The following is a 23,145-nucleotide window of genomic DNA, read 5'->3' as shown; positions in this document are numbered from 1 at the left end:
TGATGCTGATTGTGATGGTGATTGAAGTTCTTGAGGTGTTGGCGTAGTGAAGGTAGTGATGGTTATGGTGGTGATGGTGGAGATAATGGAGATGGTGGTCATGGTGAGGGTGGTGGAGTTGGTAATGGTGGACATGGCAGTGTCACAGGGGAAGAAGCTTCCTCCCTCCACATTATCCTTAAAAATGAAGCGGAGACTTACAAAGCTAAAGGGAGTTGGCACAACTTTTAAAAGCAGCAATGGTCTGAATCTGCAGGTTTTCTTGTTTCCAAAATCACATCATATCTACTATATGTGTCTGACTGCTTATAAATCAGATTTGGAGTTCCTGTGGACTGGACCCAGTGGTGCTGTGCTATGACAAAGCATCACTCACCAGCAGAAGTTTGGGTTGGCTTTGTGTACAGGAAATCCCAGGCCACCAAAAATGATACATAGGATGATGTGGCATTTTGCAATTGTAATGTGCCATTTAAATGCTAAATAGTAATAACTGATCTGGTCTCAAATGTTTCATTAACTCTCTCCACTGCCAAATAACAGGCTTTTCTTTGTGTTTGTGCTAAAGGCAAATTTCAATTGTTTTAATGAGGGTTTGCAAGCAGCTCTTTTCTCTCTACACTTGGGCCTTGGTGAATTACACATATCATTCGCCTAGCAGTAGGGAAGTTTTACCATTTACACAAAAGGCTTCTAAGAGTGTTAGGGTTTGGGAAAGACCCAGCACCTGGTGTCCTCCTAATGCCTTGCCAAATTGAGCTGTATAAGAAGGGTCAGGAGCAGCCATACCTGTCAAACATGCCAAACACTCTGGCTAAATGAAACTGCAATTAGTTTTGTGGGGAGTTTTGTTTGCTTGTTTTGGGGGTTTTATTTTATTTTATTTTATTTTATTTTTGGAGACGGAGTCTTGTCTGTCGCCCAGGCTGCACAGTAGTGGTACAATCTCTACTCACTGCAACTTCTGCCTCCTGAGTTCAAGCGATTCTCCTGCCTCAGGCTCCTGAGTAGCTGGGACTACAGGCACATGCCACCATGCCCAGCTATTTTTTTTGTATTTGAGTAGAGACGGGGTTTCATCGTGTTGACCAGGCTGGTCTTGAACTTCTGAGCTCAGGCAGTCCCCCTGTCTCAGCCTCCCAAAGTGCTAGGATTACAGGTGTGAGCCACCGTGCCTGGCCTGCAATTAGTTTTATTTTCTCCTTCAGTTGCATAGGTAGCTGACTTCATTCTGTTACTACTTCGAGAGGCTGCTACACAGATGGTCTTATATGTTAAATATGACTGATACTGCACAATATAATCGGCATTTGAGGTTTCTAATTAGCAACACAGGGATGGACATGGAATACTATGTTGTGAAGTTCCTTCCACTCTGTACAGTAACAAATCATAAACCAACAGTGCAGATCTTTACGTCATTCTGTGAAAGGAGTAGGTATGTTTAAGAAAGGGAGATGGGTGGGTGGTAGGGTGGGCGAGACATAGACTTTTGAAAGAAATCTAGACTTATTCGCAGGTTCAGAAAAAAAAGGAAAACTAATAAGAGAAAGTTCTGATACTCCAGTTTTTCTGTATTTCTTTATTCATGCAGTTGTTTGAAAATAATTGCACTTGCAATACTTGTTCCCAAAACATTCACTGGATTTTTTTTCTAGCCAATTCCTCAGAGCAAAACCATCTATTAAACATTAGAGACAAGTTTGAAAAAAAAATGCTACCTGTAATGAGTAATCCTAATTTCTTCATGGATAGGTCCATGTATAACTCTGTCACTTTTACAATGTATAATTACCCCTGGAGCAGGCTGGCCTTCTTCACAGAAGGTGTATACTGTGCATGCTACATGCAGGTTGAGCATGAAATTGCTCAGATCCCATTTCTGGTGGGGAAGGTGGCTTCTGCGTGTGCTGGTTTATTCTGCTGGGACACTTGGCATGCAAAAGCATCTGCCGTATTTAGGGGACTGAGTTTTTCTATCTCACAGTGAGTAAGCAGGCCCAGCCTGCAGCATTTTCTTCCATCGGTGGGTAACAGAGGCTGCCTCCAGTGGGATTTGTCTGGTCCATCTAATGTTTCTGAGACCCTGTCTCTACTTCCTGAACATCTACTATGTTGTCACTTTGTGTTCCAGGCCATACACAAAACGCCATTCCCTCACCCCAGAGGTACTGTACCACTGAGGGCTTTGTTTTTAAGGTAGTTTTATTCTCACTATATACCTGCCAGAAAAAGAACACACTGTCTTATCAACCATTCAGCCAAAGAGCTGTAATCATAATTAGCCCCGTATTATACAAGAACTAAAGGATAGCAACCACCATTTCCCCCCAAACTGAAAGCGCAGTGAAGGTAAACACAATGCAGTGCTTCCGTACCGTGGAATATGAGCCCGCCATGAAAAGAAATGACCTCAAACACATCATGCCAGGTGAAAGAAGGCAGTCATGAGAGGCCACCTAGTGTATGATTCCAGTTACATGAAATGTCCAGAATAGGCAAATTCATAGAGACAGAAAGTAGATCAGTGTTTGCCAGGGGCTGGGGAAAGGAACGGCATCATGGGCATGGGGTGACAGGAATGTTCGGGAATCAGATAGTGATGAGGGTTGCACTGCACAACTTTGTGAATATACTAAATCTCACTCAATTATGCATTTTTAAATTTGGATGAATTTCATGGCATGCAAATGATATTTCAGTAAAGCAATTATTTTAAAAAATGAATGAAAATACTAATTAAAGTTAAAGAAAGCAACAGAGTTGGGATTTTCCTGCACCCCCAGCCTTTCAGCCGGGAGCATCCATGTGCGGCCCCACAGCCTGAGCTGTTTCTGCAGCTTTCCAACAGAGACCTGGGGTCTTCTGCTCCATGAGGACTGTAAGGCTTGGAAACGCCTGGGCTCAATCTCCACCTATTTCTCTTCGTATCTTTTCTGTCTGCATTTAGATCAACCACTGTTAGGGTTTAGGACCTTGTGGAATCCAAAAGACACGACCAGAGCGCATCCTGGAGGTTGCTGGAGCAGTCACTTTCTTGGGAAATGGTTGGGGTCTGAGTCTTCCTTCTCCTGGGCCTCAGAAGCCAGGAAAGTTAACTGTTCCCCAGTACGTGGGAGAGAATCTGTCTTTTAGGGGCAGGCTTAGATTATTCCACCTTCTGAGACTGCCCTGGAGGACCAGAATGTCAGTGAGCCCTGAGGAGTTATTCTCCGGGGAACTGAGGACACCGAGACATGCTCTCCCTGCAATCAGGCAGCTTATACGTTTGCAGAATTAACTGTCCTGGCCTGTTTCTAATTTTTGTTGTAAGATGTGTTGTCCACATAGCACATTACCTTCCTTCTTGCAGGCTGGGAGGCCTTCCAGCTCTTTCTGGTGATTTCTGCTTGGATCTGTGCAGGCAGATATTTACCCCCTTCTCCAGCTCTGACCACAGAAACAAACTGCAATCATCTAGTAATATTATAGAGCTGTGGGTTTACAGACATACAAGTTGATCTGCTTAGTTTTCTTGTCCATACAGAAGTTGTGATAACACCTCGCAGGCTTGTTGACAATAGTCTGATGCCTTGGGTTTGTCCCCGAGAAACAAGCCTGGGGATGAGAATTTGAGAGAGGAGGGTATCCCAGGAAACACCAGTCGAGGACCAGGGAGGGAAGGCCATAGACAAATGCTGTGTTATACAGCAAGTTGATCTCTGGGGGGCGCTAGGGAAGTGTGAAACACCAGCCTCCGAGCTGTCCCACCCCAGGACAAAGGTGCTGGGTGCTGATCCATCAGCTTCTCACTGTCGCTGGCTGAGGCTGCACCAGGCGCCATAGCCCCTTTGGCCTGGCCTGACCTGTATGTGAGCCGTGATGGCACCATCAGTCCCTGGGATGATGGGAGCCAGGGCACGGAGTGGGGCACCCACGAATTCAGCCCCTATGTTAGTCCATTTTGCATGGCTATAAAGGAATACCTAAGCCTGGATGATTTATTTTTAAAGGAAGTTTGTTTGGGCTCATGGTTCTGCAGGCTGTACAGGCACGGCACTGGCATCTGCTCAGCTTCTGGTGAGGCCTCAGGAGGTTTTTATTCATGGCAGAAGGTGAAGGGAAGCAGGCACATCACAAGACAAAGGGGGAGCAAGAGAAAGAGGAGGGGGTCCCAGTCTCTTTTCAAAAACCAGCTCTTACGAGAGCTTCTTACCCTAGGGAGGGCACCTCGTTCCCGGCCCCACTTCCAATACTAGGGATCACATGTCAACCTGAGATTTGGAACCCACAAACATCCAAACTGTATCAGTTCCTGATTGATGTGACTTTGTCATCATGCCTTTCCCTAATCCTAGGGCCTAAGCTAGAAGCAGGGGGCCCCCTCCTCACAGCCTCCACCCCTCCCCTCCCTCGTCAGGCACTCAGGGAAGCCCCAGGAGCCTGTAGATCCCACCTGGACTCCTGAGGTTGTCAGCACAAGCTCCGGGGCTCCTGCCTGGCCAGGCCTGTGCCCTCCCTCTCTTCTTTTCTGAGCCTCTGCACAGGTCCCTCTGCTGGCCTTTGCCTCAGGGCCCAGTGCGCTGGGCAGGGATTTCCCCCAGCCGAAACACTGCCCCTCAGTCTGGCCCTGGCTAACTCCTCACCCCGTTCAGGGCTTGCCGTCAGCGGGTCTTCACAGGAGATTGTGCCCTGTGTTTGTTCCCTCAAGGCAGCTTTGTCTCACCCACTGGTCACACGTCGGTGCTCATTCAAAAAATTGTCTTTCTCCTGTGCTGCGTGCAGGGTCCCTGCTGGTGGTCACCTAGGTCCCCAGCTACACCCCTGCACTCAACACACTATACACTGCCTGCACATGGTAGGTACCCACTAAGTGCCTGTCAGGTGGATGCATGGAAGTACCTGCCACATGCTTGTGGTGTGGTAGGGGCTGGACACGGAGCGGCTTCCTTTCTTCCCTGGGTTTGAGGGAGTGAGTTCTGTTTTGAAACTTTTATTGGTGACATTGCATTAGGACTTGAGGCCACCTCTGCTCTGAAGAGCTGGCTTTTGCCCAGCTGGAGTATTTTGTCACCAACCCCTGGATGGTTTTCACTTGCATTGAGGGATGATTGTCACTTGGTGTGGGGGGTGGTGTTTGCTGGTTTAGGTTTAGGAAGCTTCCAACACGCAGAGCCATAAGAAAACAGTAACTCTTTACATGTTATGATCTTGGTTTCAGTAGGCCATTACCTTGAGTTAAGACAGGGATGAAATGGGAACCATTGCCAGTTCTGAAGCAGGACCGTAGTCATTTGCTGATGTATTCTGCTGGCTTGTGTGCAGACACCTCCTGGTGAGAGCATAGGAGTAGCTCTTCATGTCAAAGGGAAGTTGTGGGAAATTGCTTGATGAAAATCCAAACCTCATCACTAAATGTACAGCAGTGTGCTTTCTTCTAAGTACTACTGAATTTCTGGCTAGAATAGTTCCTTCCTAAATGGAAGATTTATTTATAAATTTAGAAAAGCTACTAGCGTTCAATAACTTAGTCCAAGATAGACGGGCTTTTAAATTACACATCTCTCTAGGTGTCAACCTTAATCATAAACAGAGAGAAGCTCTCTAAAAGAAAAGATGCTTATCTGGGCATAAAGCTTTGCAATGGGAACACACATGCCATAGTAAACTGTGTGCACATTCAGGGAGATAAAAGAAGACAAAGGTTTTTCATGAAAAATAAAGGTGAAGATTGCACAATTGTTTTGAAATAATTATCCTTGGCTATAAAGATTAATAACAAGGGTGGCCCCACTCTGAGGCTGGGCGGGCAGTTGCTGGGCAGATGTCCTTGCAGAAGTGTTTTTTGTTTAAAATGCTGTGGGTTTTGTAGTTTTGTTTTGTTATTAAGCATACAAGCATGAGAACCCTCTCTTCATGGCCTCCCCTGGCTCTATTTGTCAGGGCTTTCTTAACGTTACTGACTCCATTTTGATTCTGACAACTTTCACTGGGGTACTGACTTAAACAAGTAATTTTTCCTCATTGATGGAGAGTCCTGTTCTGTTTTCATCAGTGAAGTTCTTGACACACATGTTTTAGGATTCATTTGTGGCTGGTATTGGCAAAACATCACTTAGTTATTCATCAAATGCTAGTGGAACAGATGAATGGTACAGGAAGCATCATCAGAACTGCAAGGATGGTTGAGATCATGGCTGTGATGGGAGAGCCTGCAGTGCAGCTGCGATGCCTTGTCCCCAGCAGAACCAGAGGGGTGTGGCCATGCTGTCATCCAGGCCTGAGCTGGGCAGCGTGGGAGCCTAGATGACCAACTCTGCTCCAAAAACAGGTGATGTCTGAGTGTGGCCACGGGTGAAATTCCTGGGGACCCACATCCCTGTGGGTGTCAGCGCACTCAAAGGCCAATTCAGAATGGACCTTTGTCTCCAGAGGCAGGGAGGAGTTGGGCATCCTGAGTCTCGCTGTGTTCCTCAAACACTCTCCAAGCAAGAAAGGCCCCGCTGAATGCATCAGTGCCACCCTACTCAGGAGACCTGGCTCCCTGGATCAACTCCTTCAAGGCACTAAGAAGCACGTCTGTCTGGCCGGGAGCTCTCCCTGGGCATATTGGAGATAGCCTCAGGCCCCACAGCCACCTCTGTGTTAGAAACTGAGTGTGCCCTTCCTAAGTATCCTCCGGGCTATGCCTGCTTACTCAGGTGAGCCAAGCGGAACAGCCTTCCACACACAGCCTGGAGGAGTGGCTGTACCTGAGAGGGACAAGTGAGAGCCCCAGCGCGCTTTCATTCATCACTCCTACTGCCAGCATGGTCTCAGGCCCCCCATGTCACCCAGGGAGGACTCTGTGGTCTGAGCTGCTGAATGTGGAGTCCTCCAGCTGTGGGATGAGGCTACACATTTTGCCTCTTCATGACCCATTTTTCACATAAAATACACAAAGCAGGGAACCATCACTGGGGCTGTCTTGGGTCATGGACCCCAAAGTTTCCTGGAGGGCATCACACCCTTTTTACTGCCCGAAAGCCCTTTGAGCAGTAGAGGACCACCGCGTCTGTCAGTTGTCTACAACACCAGGGCTTATTGTGCTTCTCCTTGTACCCATTCCTCATGCTGTTCACACATCCATCTGCCTGAACTGCCTCTATAATGATCACATCCCACTGAAGCCTTTCTTCCACATGCCGATTGCTTCCTATGAGCCTCTACATGAGACCCGCCCCTCCTAACTTTATTTCCCTGGCCTCCTCCTCTGCTTCCCAAACACTACCTATGCTGTTCCCTCTGCCTGGAACATCTCCCCTGCACAGCTTAACCTGTTGATTTCTTCAAACCTCTCTATTACAGAAAATTTCAAACACACATGAAAGGAGAGAGGATTCTATAATGAATCATGTGCACCCATCAACCAACTTTGGTGGTCAGCCCACAGCCAGTCTTGTTTTCTCAGTATGGGATACACTTCTACTTCAGTGATCAGTCCACAGCCAGTCTTGTTTTCCCTGTATGTTATACACTCCTCCTTCAGTGGTCAATCCACAGCCAGTCTTGTTTTCCCCGTATGGTGTACACTCCTCCTTCAGTGATCAATCCACAGCCAGTCTTGTTTTCCCTGTAAGGTATACAGCACACCTTAATTCATCACTCCTGCTGCCAGTCTTGTTTTCTCGGTATGGTATACACTCCTCCTTCAGTGATCAGAGATGGTCAGAGATGACCCCAGGTAACGGCTGTCAGATGGGGCTCCAGATGGCAGTGCCGGTGGGTTCATCGGGAATCCCTGCTGTCCTGCGTCCCCTGAGACAGAGAGGTCACTGGCAAGATGAAAGAGGGATGCCTGATGCTAGAGCCTCATGAGGCTGGAAATGTACTTGAGGGGGCACACTTTGGGAGGTGTTTCTGCCGTCACCTGTGGTTCCTTGATATCCTCGGATGTGAAGGAGGAGGAGGAATTCCAGATGAGAATTCCAATTGAGATGATCAGTGGTCAGCCCACAGTCTTGTTTTCTCAGTTTGGTGTGCACTTCTCCTTCCTATCCAGATGATTTTAAACAAGTCCCAGACAGTGTATCTTTTATTTCATCTGTAAATACTTTAGCATGAATCTCCACATAGATAGCTCTTCTTTTTATGTTTTATTTTAGTTCAGTTTAATTGAGTTTTTCTAATTTTTTTTATGTTCACATAAAATTTACCATCTTAACAATTTTCAGGTGTACAGTTCAGTGGTATTAAGTACATTTATAATGTGTCACCATCACCATCTATCCACCATCTATCTCTAGATCCCTTTTCATTCCATGCCTATTAAATAATAACTCCTCACACCACTCCCATCCCCTGGAAACCACACTTTTGATGACTCTAAGTACCTCATATTGATGGAATCATACATCGTATGTCTTTATGTGACTAGCTTATTTCACTTAGAGTAATGTCCTCAAGGTCCATCCATGCTGTGGCCTATGTGAGAACTCCCTTCCTTTTTTAAAGCTGAGCAATACTCCATTAAATGTAGATAGCACATTTTGCTTATCCATTCATCCACAGACACTTGAGATGCTTTCACATTTCAACTGTTACGAATAATGCTGCTATGAACGTGGCATGCAAGTATCTCCTTGAGACCCTGTTTTCAACTCCTTTTGGTATATATCCAGAAGTGGAATTTCTGGACCATAAGGTAATTCTGTTTTTAATTATTTGAGGAACTGCCATACTGTTTTCCAAAGCGACTGCACCGTTTTTCATTCCCACCGGCAGTGCACAAGGATTCCAATTTTTTTCACATCCTCATCAACACTGTTATTTTCCGTTATTTTTTTTTTAACAGTAGCCATCCCAGTGAGTATGAGGTCCTATCTCATATGTAGTTTTGATTTTCATTTCCCATTATGAGTGATGTTGAGCATCTTTTCATGGGCTTATTGGCCATCTGTATATCTTCTTTGGAGAAATGTCTATTCAAGTCCTTTGCCAGTTTTTGAATCAGATTATTTTTTGTTGTTGAGTTTTAGCCATTCTCTATATACCCTGGGTATTAATTCCTTATTAGATATATGATTTGCAAATGTTTTCTCCCATTCTGTGGCTTACTTTCTTATGCTGTTGGTATTGTCTATTGATGCACAAAAATTTCTAAATTGTTATGAAGTCCAACTTGGTTTTTCTTTTGTTGCCTCTGCCTTTGGTGTCACATCCAAGAAATCATTGACAAGTCCAATGTCATGAAGCTTTTGCCCTGTTTTCTTCTAAGAGTTTTATGATTTTAGATTTTGCATTTAGGTGATTGATTTATTTGGGATTGGTTTTTGAATATGATATTAGGTAAGGGTTCAACTTCATTCTTTTGCATGCGGATGTCCCATTTTTTAGCACCATTTGTTGAAAAAAAAAAAGTCCTTTCCTTATTGAATGGTGTTGGCACCCTTGTCAAAAATCATTTGACTGTATAAGCAAGGGTTTATTTCTGGGCTATTTTATTCACTTGGTCTATATATGTGTATTTATGCCATATTACACTACACTGTTTTGATTCTAGTGCCATTGTAGTAAGTCTTAAAATCAGGAGATGTGAGTACTCCTACTTTGTTCTAAGTCCAGCCTGAGCTCTTTGAGATTCCATATGAATGTTAGAATGGGTTTTTCTGTTTCTGCAGACAACATCATTGGGATTTTGCTACCGATCGCACTGAATCTATAGATAACTTTGGATAGCATTGACATCCTAGCAATATTAAGGTTACCAATGTATGAATATGGAATGTCTTCCCATTTATTCATGTCTTCTTTAATTTTTTTCAGCAGTTTTTTTTTTTTTTTTTTGAGATGGAGTCTTGCTCTGTCACCCAGGCTGGAGTCCAGTGGCACAATCTCAGCTCACTGCAACCTCTGCCTCCTGTTTTCAAGAAATTCTTCTGCCTCAGCCTCATGAGTAGCTGGGATTACAGGCACCCGCCACCACGCCCGGCTAATTTTTGTATTTTTGGTAGAGATAGGGTTTCACCATGTTGTTGGCCAGGCTGGTTTCGAACTCCTGACCTCAAGTGATCCACCCACTTCAGCCTCCCAAAGTACTGAGATTACAGACATGACCCACCTGGCCCTGCCTAAGCAATGTTTTGATGACTCCATTGTACAAGTCCTTCACCTCGTTGGTTCAATTAATTCTGAAGTATTGTGTCCTTTTTGATGCTATTGTAAATGAATTTTTTAAAATTTCTTTTCAGATTCTTCATTGTTAGTATATAGAAATGCAGCTGAAATTTGTGTATTAATTTTGTATCCTGCTACTTTGCTAACTTCATTTATTAGTTCTAACAGATTTTTTGTGTGGAATCTTTAGGGTTTTCTATATATGAGATCATACTTCTTCCTTTCCAATTAAGTGCCTTTTATTTCTTTTTCTTGCCTAATTTCTCTGGCTACAACTTTTAGTACAGTGTTCAATGAAAGTGGGAAAAATGGGCATCTTTGCCCTGTTCTTGATGTTACGGATGCTTTCACCATTGAATATGGTGTTCACTGTGGATTTTTCAATATAGCTTTTATTCTGTTGAGGTAATTTATTTCTATTCCTAGTTCGTTTCATGTTTTTATCATGAAAGCGAAAAGCTTTTCCAGAAACGCTTAGTAGAAAAGCATTAAATTATTTTTCTATGTCAATAGAGATAATCATGTATTTTTTGTCTTTCATTCTTCTAATGTGGTGTATTACAATGATTGATTTTCATGATTTTAACCCTCCTTGTGTTCCAGAAACAAATCTCACTTGATCATGGTATATGATTCCTTTACTATGCTACTTAATTCAGTTTAGTAGTATTTTGTTGGGAGTTTTACATTAGTGTTCATAAGGGATATGAGTTTGTAATGTTCCTATGGTGTCTTATCTGGCTTTGGTGTCAGGGTAATGCTGACCTCATGGAATGACTTAGTAAGTGCTCACTTCTCTTCAGTTTTTTTGGAAAAGTTTGAGAAGGACTGGTATTAGTTCTTTAAATGTTTGCTACAATTCACCACCGAAGCCATTTTGTGGAAAAATTGCCATAAAACCCCAAAATTCTTTGACTAAGACATAAAAAATCAGAGCTGAAAGGGACCTGAAAGCTTTCCTTGCTCAATCACCCCATTAATAAATTCCACTTTCATAAGCCACTTGCCCACAGTCAGATATTTAGTAGCAAAACTAGGGCTGAATCCCTGGCCTCCTGACTCTTAGTAAAGTGTTCTTTATACCATGACAGTCTCCAAGTAAAAAAAATGTATATGTGTTTATGTAGAATATAAAATTTGTATAGAATATGTTGTATACCTACTTTCTGACTTATATTTTTCTTTCACAACCCCTCAATTTTCCCACTCACCTGATATTCACCCCAACTCATGGTTAGCTGTGCATGTTAGTAACTACTCAGGAGAGTTCTTACAATAGTGATACAGCAAGAGACTAAGAACTAGGGACTCAAATGCAAGGCCACAGAGGCCCCTCTTCATCCCATCTCCTCCTCCAGCTGCCTTCCTCTATAAAGAAGCAGGTGGACCATGGTTGGCCAGTGATGCATTTAAGGTGGCTTCCTCTGCCAAACTCAAAACCAGACTCCAAGTCTTATAAGATGACGACACGGGGAACTCGGTGGTTGATGCAGCCTAGAAAGTGTTTGGTCAAGAGAAGGGAGCATCCTTGACGTAGCAGAGACTGCTTATGCAGAAATAAAGAGTCAGCCAGGAGGCTTTCATCTCTGTAGCTACTGGTTCTGAGTATCATCGACTGAGAAAAAAATAAATAAAAAATCCCACAAAAGTTATAAAGGGAATTGGAAGAACAGTAGCACTGTCCTGGGGCAAGACTCCAGAGTGCATTGGTACAGAGCCATGTGGACAACCCTAGATGGCAGCCTCATTAGAGGCATTCTCTCTCCTCCCATCAACCCAGTTTCATCTCTGAGCGGATGAACCCAGGCCCAGGGAAAGGCTCTGAGCAGGTAGGAGTGGGTACCAGCAAACATGGAAGGAAATGAGCCAATGGGAATTATGAAGCAAAGGCAATATATATGACAAACCAGTCTTGTTGAAAGAGATATCGAAGGATGCGGAAATGACAAAATAAAATTCCACTAATTTTGATCCCTTTCATTCATACTTAGTCGTAATTTATGATACTCAAAGTTGAAAAAAGTTCACTTCAATAAGAAAAAAGTTGTTCTTTTAAAAAAATAAATTGTTTGATATAATTTGAGTACATTTTAAAATTTAGTAAATAATCAGTTGTAAAATCAACTTGTTCAGCAGGCCAAAACGTGCACTGTACACTGTAGCCCAGCACTCCTCAGCTTTAATGTGCAGACTCATCAGCTGGGATCGTGTTAAAATGCAGATTCTGATTTAGTAGGTGCAGGTGCTACTCAAGATTCTGCATTTCCAACAAGCTCCCAGCTGGTGCTGATGCTGCTGGTTCTCAGCAAATTCTGAGTGGCCAACTATAGAGAGCACCCTAGGAGACCCAGCTGTGCCTCTCTCAAGATGCCTCAGTAGCAGATTCGTGTTTGGGACTTGACACCTCAAGATCATCACTAAGTAGAGATTATTGCAGTCACATAATTTCCTGCTTGAATGAACAGCCATGTACCTGGGAAGAGCTAATCCCCATTACAGATTTGCAGTTCTGTTTTCCTATGGACTTGTCGGATGCTAATGTGATTGGGTTTACCCGTGGGTTTCAGGATGTCTGCTAGCAATCAAAGGTTCCTCTAGGCTGCAAGGGAGCCAATTCCTGCAGTCTCCTTCATTTGGAAGCAGAGACTTTATAGAGATTCAGGTAATCAATTTCTGCTAACTCTGGCTAGCCGCCCCAACAGATCCTTTTTAACATTCACCGAATAGGTAGGACTGCATTTTATCTAACTCTCACAGTTACTATGCGTTTTATCAGCTGGCTGGTACAGTCTGAAACAGTGTGGGTCTGGGTGATTAGCTTGTTTTCAAGTGTGATTCTCTTGTCTCATCTCTGTTTTCTCCTCCTCCAGGAGAAATGGGTTCCCTGAGACAAGTGTAAACTACATGCCCAGCCCACCAGCCTGACGCCCAGTTGGGGAGAGAGGACCATGGATGGCATCATTGAACAGAAGAGCATGCTGGTGCACAGTAAAATCAGTGATGCTGGCAAGAGGAATGGTTTAATTAACACCAGAAACTTGATGGCCGAGAGCAGAGATGGTCTGGTGTCTGTTTACCCAGCGCCCCAGTACCAGAGCCACCGGGTGGGGGCCAGCACAGTGCCGGCCAGCCTGGACAGCAGCAGGAGTGAGCCAGTGCAGCAGCTGCTGGACCCCAACACCCTGCAGCAGTCGGTGGAGTCCCGCTACAGGCCCAACATCATCCTCTATTCAGAGGGCATGCTGCGCTCCTGGGGGGACGGTGTGGCTGCCGACTGCTGCGAGACCACCTTCATCGAGGACCGGTCACCCACCAAAGACAGCCTCGAGTACCCCGATGGGAAGTTCATCGACCTCTCAGCTGATGACATAAAAATCCACACCCTGTCCTACGATGTGGAGGAAGAGGAGGAGTTCCAGGAGCTGGAGGTCAGAGGATGTGTTTGTCAGAGGCCCTCTAGGAATGCATGATGGGGATTCTAGGGAGGGCAGGAGCCATGAATGCCTGGCAAAAGTTAGGGAATGAAACTAGTGTGCAAAAATGCAGAAACCAAAGGCAGTCTTGGTGCCCTTCACTCTTGAATGCTTGTGGAAGATAGAAGGAGAGGAAAGACTTAGATTAACGGAAAGACTTAGATTAACAGAAAGCCAGGGGCGCTTCAGCAGTGATTCTGGTATGAGATGACCCCAGGTAATGGCTGTCGGATGGGGCTGCAGATGGCAGTGCCGGTGGGTTCATCAGTTTTCCCTGCTCTCCCGCATCCCATGAGACAGAGAGGTCATTGACAAGATGAGAGAGGGACGCCTGATCCTAGAGTCACATGAGGCTGGAAATACACTTGACGGGGGACACTTTGGGAGGTGTTTCTACTGTCACCTGTGGTTCCTTGACTTTGCATCCCACAGTTACTACTGAGAGATTGTTGATAGAGCTGAACCGTGCTGGAAGAAAGTGTGAGTACTGATAGCCTGAAGGGAAGATAAGTTGACTTCTTAGATGACTCACTTCTTTAGTGGACTGGAGGGCAGGTGACAGCATTTGAATTACATGCACAGAGATGTACACACTGCACGTTGGATACCGTGTGGTAGGCACAGTGGTTGCTGGATGTGTGGCACATTGTCCCCCCAGGGCAGCACCGGTGAGAGGGTGAGAGCAGCTGCTGCAGGCCATGGACTAGCGCTTTGCTGCCCATGCCCCCCAAGTCATTCCACTGCAGTGAGGCCAGGGGTGTTTTCCCAGGATGCGATGTCAGGGAAACACACGCCAGGCTTTCCGTCAGTTTGGTGGGGAAGGAAACCGCCAAGCAGATCCGACCTTCAGAGGCAGTGTGTGGCCAAAAGGGGAAGGGATGTCTGTTTTTCACTGAGGTAGGCGAGAATATTTTTGTAGGTGGAGAGGAAATGTTCAGAATGGAAAAATCAGGACTGTGGCCAGTGGCTGGGGAGTGGTCTTGGGGAGGCAGGAGCTGAACTCCAGGCATGTATGTGTGAGAGCTGGCCTCTCAGAAGAAGTCCTCATGCTGGCCTGGGAGAGAAGAGAAGGGTGGGGTAAGGGAAACTTTGAAGGGCTCTGGGTTGGAGGAAGGAAAGGAGGGGTTCGTGTTGGCTGAGCATCAGCACAGCCAGAGAGGCTCCTGGGGTGTGAGGAGATTGCAGGCAGTCTAGAGCAATGAACTGGGGGAAGTGCCCGTTCTAGAAAGAGAACTGGGAGAAACTGCCCAGCTGCAGTATGAGTTCGTGTGAAGATCTGGTCAGACCCAGGGCTCCGTGACTTTCTCCAGCCATGTGGGACCATCTTTAGCAGGTGAGGCTCCCTTGGCAAGGTGTACTCTGCCTGGACAGTGGAGGTGGCAGGAGAAAGCAATAGGGAGGAAGTTTGGAGCGGAATCAGACCCACAACCATGGGACCCCACACTTGATAGAAAGGCCGGAGAAACTGCAAGGGAATGACAGGCCAAGGAGACCAGAAGATCAGGATTGGAGACCCCATTGAGAACCAGGAGCTGAGAGATCCAGCTTTAGTCAGGAGGGAGGATCAGAAATGGAGAGGGAAACTTCGGTGCAACTCCAGCCAGTGGAGCCCGGGAAGCCCACTGGCAGGGAGCGGAGAGTCGTGGCATGGAAGAGGACCAAGACGTGATGCCTGGGCATCTGCACAGGCCCCAGTGCCCTCTGGTGACACCTGTGAAGGGAGGGAGGGCGCCCACGCTGCAGCTGTGGAAAGTTGGGAGCATGCTTGGCTTCTGTTCAGAAGCCTCTGCCCCTGTCTACTAAGTTTTCCAAGATCTGAGGGCTTTGCTGACAGCAAAGTATAAATGCTGCCCGACTCGCATGGAGTGGAATTAGAGAAGCGGATGCACGAAAATGCAGCCCCAGGAGTTATGGGAATGGAATACCCCATCAGCTCTGAAGAGGGGCTGGGGCCCTGAGCTCAATGTGGGGTTCAGAAGTCATCACACAGGCAGGAGCCCTTCCCCGGCTGCGTCCTGAGGATGAGTAAGAAGAGGCTTGAGGGGAGCTGGCAGAGAAATTCCAGTCCAAGAGGACCTGGGGAGCACAGAGGCAGCAGCTCTGGAGATCTGCAGGGAAGAGGAACTGGTCAGAAATGCAGAGGCCTACAGGGAGGACGGGGGTGGGAGACAGGCTGGAGAAGGAGCGGGTCCCATCAGTAAGGACCTTATCAGCCACCTAAGGGAGACTGGATTTATGCAGAGTCACAAATTCAGATACGTGTGAGACAGAAGGGACCCACCAAAGAGTCAAGAAGGAGCCCTGGGAGAGGTGGGCCTGGAGCCCAGAGAGCCAGGCCCCGCCCAGAGCATCTGTCCCCTCTGCTTCAGGGTCACTGCTGTGCCCCACGACACAGGCCATGTTGCTGGGGAGCCTGAATAGATTTGTTAGAGTAACCAAGAGCCAGAACGCGCCAACATTTAATCCACAAGACAACACAAAGTGAGCAGGATGTCACGTGGAGGACCTGGGAATCGCACGAGGAGGCCTTGGCGCCTGCGCTTAACCATGCAGGTCCATGGAAGGGTTTCAGGCAGAAGGGCTGTGGTTAGATCTTGATCTGTGTTTTCAGGAGCTGCTCTGGCCAAGAGTGGGACAAGGATGTAGGGGAGATGGAGGCGAGAGGGGAGGCAGCCTGGGGCTAGGACCAAACCAGATGTGCCCCCTGCCTCTTTTGGGGGCTCATCATAAGGGAAGGTGAGAGAGCATAAGGACAGCATTAGAAGTGGTGAAGAAATATCTAAAAGGTGAAATTTGTCATTAATGGAGATGAGAGGTGGAAAGGAAGGGATCAGAGATGCTCCCAAGCCCCCGGCCAAACTGGCCAGCAGAGGATTTTCAGCTTTCTTAGGAGTTTTTGGAAAATCCCTCCAGGACACAGTATGCCCCAGCGATAGAAGGCTTGGGATGGTAACTAGATTGAAAAGGACATTTGAATGTCTCCATCCGTTCTTTCTCACCCCTGTGGGTTTTCCCCCCTCCCTCTCATTGCATCCATGCACTTCTCTTGAATAACTACGCTCTGCTAAGGTCAATGGGAGGAGAGCAGGTGGGAGGGGAGCAGGTGGGAGGTGAGCAGGTGGGAGGAGAGCAGGTGGGAGGGGAGCAGGTGGGAGGAGAGCAGGTGGGAGGGGAGCAGGTGGGAGGGGAGCAGGTGGGAGGGGAGCAGGTGGGAGGGGAGCAGGTGGGAGGGGAGCAGGTGGGAGGGGAGCAGGTGAGCAGCAAATCTTCTTAGTTCTCAGTTAACCTCCCTCCTGGTGCTTCACAATGGACTACATTCAAAAGAATTGTTTATCCTTCTTGAAGACTCATGTGGGCTTCTGATGGAGCTTGCACATAAACACAACCAATATTTTAATGCAATTTTTTTAAATTTATGGTATGTCTGAATCCACATTTTTGTTAATCAATTACTGAATCCATTTTATTGCAACAATTTTTCATGCAGTGGCCTCAGCAGCTAATAGATGTGGTTTTGGAACCCTACAAGGGTCTGAAATCTACTCAGAGACTCGCATGGAGTCTCTCATGCCCGACTCACATGGAGTGGAATTAGAGAAGCTGATGCATGAAAATGCAGCCCCAGGAGTTATGGGAATGGAATACCCCGTCAGCTCTGAAGTGGGGCTGGGGCCCTGAGCTCAATGCAGGGTTCAGAAGTCATCACACAGGCAGGAGCCCTTCCCCGGCCGCGTCTTGAGGATGAGTAAGAGGCGGCTTGAGGGGAGCTTAAATAAAAGCTAGGAATGGGTGGGGGCAGACACAGACTTGTCTGTCTTAGTAGGTCCACGGCTCTGACAAGTAGTATAGACTTCTGGGGAGGTAACCTTTCCCACCCAGTCCTGCTCCTCTGATCTAGCAGCAGAAGTGGAAGCCCACCAGAAACAATTCTTTTAATAATACAGCAATAAGAATCTTTAGTCATAAAAACGGTGCCTACTCTTTGTTAATATTTCTAGTGACTTTTGATATAACGTAAGATGGAGCATGTTGGCATTTACACTAAAGTAACGTCAATGAAACAGCAAATTGTTTACAAATCGAGCTGCTTCTTAGGCACTTTAGTGAGACTTGCTGGTCGGCATCCAGGGAGCTCACCTGGACCAAGAAATGGCCCCTTCCACAGGCTCTGAGCAGAAGGAATGGAGACACATTATGGCTGCTGTTGCTTCTACATGTGGCTCAGGATGCCGAGGAGGATTTCAGAGTCTCACCACAGCGGTTAACTTGGTCCTTCTTCTCTGAAAACAAAGATTTTCTCAGAAACATTCTTACAGTATAGCTATGGTGATTTTCATTCCATTCTTCGGTAATTAACAAAATACTAATGACTGGTTAGAAGTGTCATTGAACATGCAATAGCTGTTCTTTGGTTTACTCTTTTCTCCATTCCGTTAAATAATAAAAGATCATGTATTGGTTAGCATTTGCTGGATAACAAATCACCCTCAAAACACAGTGCCTTAACAACTCTTTCTTCAGCTTATGATTTCTGAGGGTCGACAATTGAGCTGGGCTCAGCTGGGTGATTGTTCTGCTGGTCTCACCTGGGCTCACTCACTTGTCCATAGCTAGCTGTGATGGGCTGGGCAGCCAGCCTCTGGCTGGCTGTTGGCTGCAGTGACAGAGGTGACTGCATCACCCAGCTGTCACCCATCCTGTCCCAGGCTTCATTGTGTGGCAGCCAGAGAGGTGGGGCCCACTTTGTGAGGGCTTGTCAAATCTTTGCCTGTGTCCTGCGTGTTACTATCTCATTGACCAGAGCAGGTCCCACAGCCAAGCTCAGTCAGTGTGGGAGGGACTGCTTAGGGTCACAATATAGGGAAGTGATAACAAATTGGGTGCCAATACTGCAACCACAGAGCCAAAAACCATAGACTTTTGGCATCATTTTTTATTCAGATCATCTAATTGAACAGAATGACAACTACTGAAACAAAAGAACAGTGAATATTGATCTGAGCTCTTTCCAGAAGGCAGTTCTACTCAGAAAAAAAAGAAAAAAAAATGTGATTTTTAACTTCTTTGAGTATTGTATAGCTTCACTTGGTTTATAGCAAATAGATACTGTTTCCCAAATAGTGCCGTTTTCAAAAAGCCATTGCCCTGGTTAAGAGGGGGGCCCCTTCATTGCCCTTGTTCAGAGGGGACCACCTCATTGCCCTGGTTCAGGGCCCCTCCCATTGCCCTGATTCAGAGTGAGGCCTTCTCATTGTCCTGGGTCAGAGCAGGGCCCCCTCATTGCCCCAGTTCAGAGCAGGGCCCCTTGTTGCCCTGGTTCTGAGTGGGGCTCCCTTGCTGGAGCTCCTGGGCACTGGGTGGCTGGCACTTTCCCAAGACAGGTGCATCCCTGGCATTTATGAAGGAGCCTCTCCAGGTCCGAAGAGGTCGGCCTGTCTGACACATGTTTGCAAGGGCATGTGGAGCATTCAGTTTGCCTTCGAGGTTGTGGTAGTAATAGGAACAGGTTCTATGGTTAACTTGGAGAATATTTATGGGAGATTCTCCAACTATTCAGCAAGTGTTTATGATCTGTCCTGCTCCACCTTAAGTCACCAAGTAGAGCATGGCTTGACATTAGACAGGGAGATGTAGGGGTCCTCTGGGGCTTTGCAGGAGTGCAGAGGTGCCGTGCCGCTCATTATCTAGTGCCACTGTGCTCAGGGTGACAAGACAGGCATCCTGTGGGGGTGCCCTCAGGGCATCCTGGGTAGTGATAATTGGGCCTGATGTCCCACAGCCCAGGCCTCTTCCCAGGTACGTGAACACTGCTTCATCTACTTCCCAGCCAGTAGCTAAAAACTGCTGCCTCTGGGAATACCAGCAGTGGGAAACCACTTCACCTTTCACACAAATAAACTCAGAGAGATTTCAGGGACAAGTAATGAAGCAGGTCCACAAAATATACAATTTGAGTTTACAGCCATGAAATGAAGTGGATGGAGTCCAGATGCAGAGGCCTGACCGCCCTCCTGCCCTTAGAGATGGTGACCAGATGTTGAATGGCTCTTACCTGTGGCAATGCAAAACCTCTCAGACCGGAAGTACGTCACAGTCACCCCCTAGAAGCAGTGCCCACAGGGGCTGAGCCTTTTCTTCACTGAAGGAAGAAGGGGGAAGGGAACGCTCATCGGTGGAGCACCTTTTCTGCCAGGGCCTCTGAGTGCACTCGGCCGTCGAATCCTCAAAGCCCTTGGGGATGGGTCATGGTGCTGTCCTCGTCCTACACGTGTGGAGACAGAAACTTGGGGTGTTTCCAAGATGACACACGTGGCTCTGCTGTCAGCCCTTGGATCTCAGACAGATCTCCTGACTTTAGAATCTGTCTCCTCATGACGACACTGTTCTTTCTACATTAGGGGGAAAAATGTGTTCCAGTAAACTTCTGTTTCAGCATTATGCCAGAGTCCAAGGACAAAGCAGGAAGAGACGGCACCAGGATCTCACTTCTGTGAACTCTCTGCCAAGCTTTCCAAGGCCTTCCAGTCTGTCTTCCCATGTAAAAACTTGAAAGCTGCTGGAGGACACAGAATTCTATAACTGCAATAGAGCACTTTATATATACCTCATTCATAAGTATGGAAAGAGGGGCGAGGACTCAACACGCATCTGAAGAAAACCCAAAAGCATGAATGAGACAGAACAACAACAAATAGAACAGTTGACCTAGAGGAAAGAGAAAGAGTTCAGAAAATAATAGACAGCATTTTGAAAATTATTTTCAGTATCTCCACAGAGATTTGAGGTGCTGCTGATTTGGGTGGAGGGAAATTTGGGGGTTTTGTTTTGCTCATTTGTTTGTTTACCTCATAGCACTGGCCAGAACCTCAAATACATTGTTGAGTGTGAGTGAACGAACATCCTTGCCTTGCTCCTGATCTTAGGGGGAGCTTTTAGCTTTCATGATGAAAGGTGATGTTTTTGTAGTTCTTTGTAGACACTCTTAATCAGGTATAGGAAGTTCCCTTTGCCACTACTTTGTTGAAGAGGTTTTTTATTTAATTTTATTTTTTAATTGACAAATAATAAATGGGGTATTCATATTCATGGGGTATATAGTGATGTTTTGATACATATAACATGGTGATCAGATCAGGGTAATTAGCATATTCATTATCTCAAACATTGATCATTGCTTTGTGTTGGGAGCATTCAATAACCTCCTCTTAGCTATTTGAAACTGCATAATATATTATTTTTCAACTGTTTTCATGCTACAGTGCTGTAGAACACTGGAACTTATTCATATCTAGCTGTAATTTTGTATGTTTTAATACATCTCTTCCCATCTCTCCCTTCCTCCTACTCTGCCCACTCTCTACTATTCTTCCTTCTACTTTTACTTCTATAAAATTAACTCCTTTTAGCTTCCACGAGTGGAACATGCAATGCTTAACTTTCCCTCCTGACTTATTTCATTTAACATAATGTCCTCCAGTTTCATCCATGTTTGCTGCAAATGACATAATTTCATTATTTTTTATGGCTGAATGGTATCCTGTGGTGTTGAAATGGGAGAGTTCCCTGATTCCCCTTGCAGGACGTGCGATGGGTTTGGCTCACCTGTTCTGTTGCTGCTCAAACCCTTTGTGGGACTGGAGCATGCAGAAGGGCAGGTGCAGAGGCTGGTGGGAGTGCTTTGTGCTCTGGCCTTGCAGTAGTGTCTAGGGGTGGGTGCCTGCAACCCCAGTGTTACAAAGCTCTTTCAGCTTTGCTGTCCGCAGATGGCTTGAATACTAACAGGCTCAATGGGCCCTCTGCCTTTTCGCAAGGACAGAGGGCTGGATCCAGAGCTGTTGCCCAGAATCCTGGAAAAATCAGGTCACACACGGGCTTGAAGGATGAATGCGAAGTTTTATTGAGTGGTAGAGGTAGTTTTCAGTGGGATGGATGTGGAGCCGGAAAGGAGACTGGAGTGGGCCACCCAGCGGCTGGACTCCTCTCTGACCACCCCCAACCAAACTCCTCTTGGTGTTCAGATGTTCCTCCTCTTCTCCCTTTCTCTGCCATGTTGTTCTGCCATCTGTCTATTTGCTGGTCTTCTGGCTTGCTAGTCTGCTTCTGGGTCCTGGGTTTCAGGGTTTATATGGGTGTAGGCATGCGGGCCAAAAGACAACTTTTTGTGTACAAAAACAGGAATGCCTTTTCTCACTTAGGGCCACAGATATCCAGGCTTGAGGGTGGGGCTTTGCCAGGAAACTGCCCTCTTCTACCCAGTATTTCCCTGTTTCCTGTCCTATCAGTGTACAACTACCCCATTTTGTTTATCCATTTATCTGTTTGTTGTTGGAGACCTAGGTTAATTCCATATCTTGGATACTGTGAATAGCACTGCAACAAACACGTGGTGTAGATGTCTGTCTAATATACTGATTTTGTTTCCTTTGGATAAATGGCAAGTAGTGGGGTTGCTGGATCGTATGGCAGTTCTGTTTGTAGTTTTTTTAGGGAGCTGCATATGGGCGTTCAATTCATCAGGTACTACTTAGGTAATTGTGAGTGGTGTTTCTTTATTGTCCTTTATTTTTTCATCCTTTAATCATGTGGTATATTACATTAACTGCTTTTTTTTTTTTTTTTTTTTTTTGAGAGTGAGTCTCACTGTTTCCCCCAGGCTGGAGTGCAGTGGCGCGATCTCGGCTCACTGCAAGCTCTGCCTCCTGGGTTCACGCCATTCTCCTGCCTCAGCCTCCCGAGTAGCTGGGACTACAGGCTCCCGCCACCACGCCCGGCTAATTTTTTTTGTATTTTTAGTAGAGACGGGGTTTCACCATGTTAGCCAGAATGGTCTGGATCTCCTGACCTCGTGATCCACCCGCCTCGGCCTCCCAAAGTGCTGGGATTACAGGTGTGAGCCACTGCACCCAGCCTACATTAACTGCTTTGCGGATAACAGACCATCCTTGCATTTGGGGGTAAATCCCACTTTGTCATGGTTTATAATCCTCTTTAAGTGTCACTGGATCTTATTTTTCTAATCCTTGGATAAGGATTTCTGTGCCTATATTCACGAGGGATGTTGATCTGCAGTTTTCTCTTCTTGTGCCATCTTTTCCGGGCGCTGGTATGAAGGTTATATTGGCTGCATAGAATAAGTTTAGAATTATTTTTCTCTTTATTTTCTGAAAGACTGTTTAGTATTGGTATGATTTCTTTTTAAGTGTTTGTTAGAAGTCACCAGTGAAGGCATTTGGGCCTGGCCTTTTCTTTGTGGGAAGATTTTCAATTACTGAACTGATTCTATTACCTTACTGGTTTAAGTCTCTTGTTTTAAAGAAAATCTGAAGATTGTCCTTTATTCTTATCTCAGTTTTAGTATTGTGACATCTAATTTGTTGGCATGAAGTTGTTCATCATATTCCATTTAAATCCTTTTACTTTCTGTATGGTTGGTAATATTTACTTTTTCATGCCTCACTTTAGTAATCTAAGTTTCTCTATTTCTTTCTTGGTCAGTCTAGATAGAAATTGGTCATTTTTTGGATCTTTTCAAATAGCT

The 23,145-nt window shown here is 46.0% G+C and overlaps 1 protein-coding gene across 7 annotated transcripts in view; it reads left to right on the top strand.

Annotated features, from left to right (window-relative positions):
- The window catches only part of SYNDIG1 (synapse differentiation inducing 1), a 197,373-nt gene that overhangs the window by 60,371 nt on the left and 113,857 nt on the right, over positions 1-23,145 (top strand). For all 7 annotated transcript variants that reach the window (XM_055265254.2, XM_055265256.2, XM_055265257.2 and 4 more), the window contains exon 2: positions 13,005-13,562. In XM_055265254.2, coding sequence (XP_055121229.1) covers positions 13,083-13,562 — 480 coding nt within the window. In that variant the 5' untranslated portion in view covers positions 13,005-13,082. The remainder of the gene's footprint in view (positions 1-13,004; positions 13,563-23,145) is intronic.

Source organism: Symphalangus syndactylus, chromosome 24, assembly GCF_028878055.3.
Source record: "Symphalangus syndactylus isolate Jambi chromosome 24, NHGRI_mSymSyn1-v2.1_pri, whole genome shotgun sequence".
Lineage (NCBI taxonomy): Eukaryota > Metazoa > Chordata > Mammalia > Primates > Hylobatidae > Symphalangus > Symphalangus syndactylus.
The sequence above is the reverse complement of the archived record's forward strand: the minus strand, read 5'-3'. Positions and strand labels throughout refer to the sequence as shown.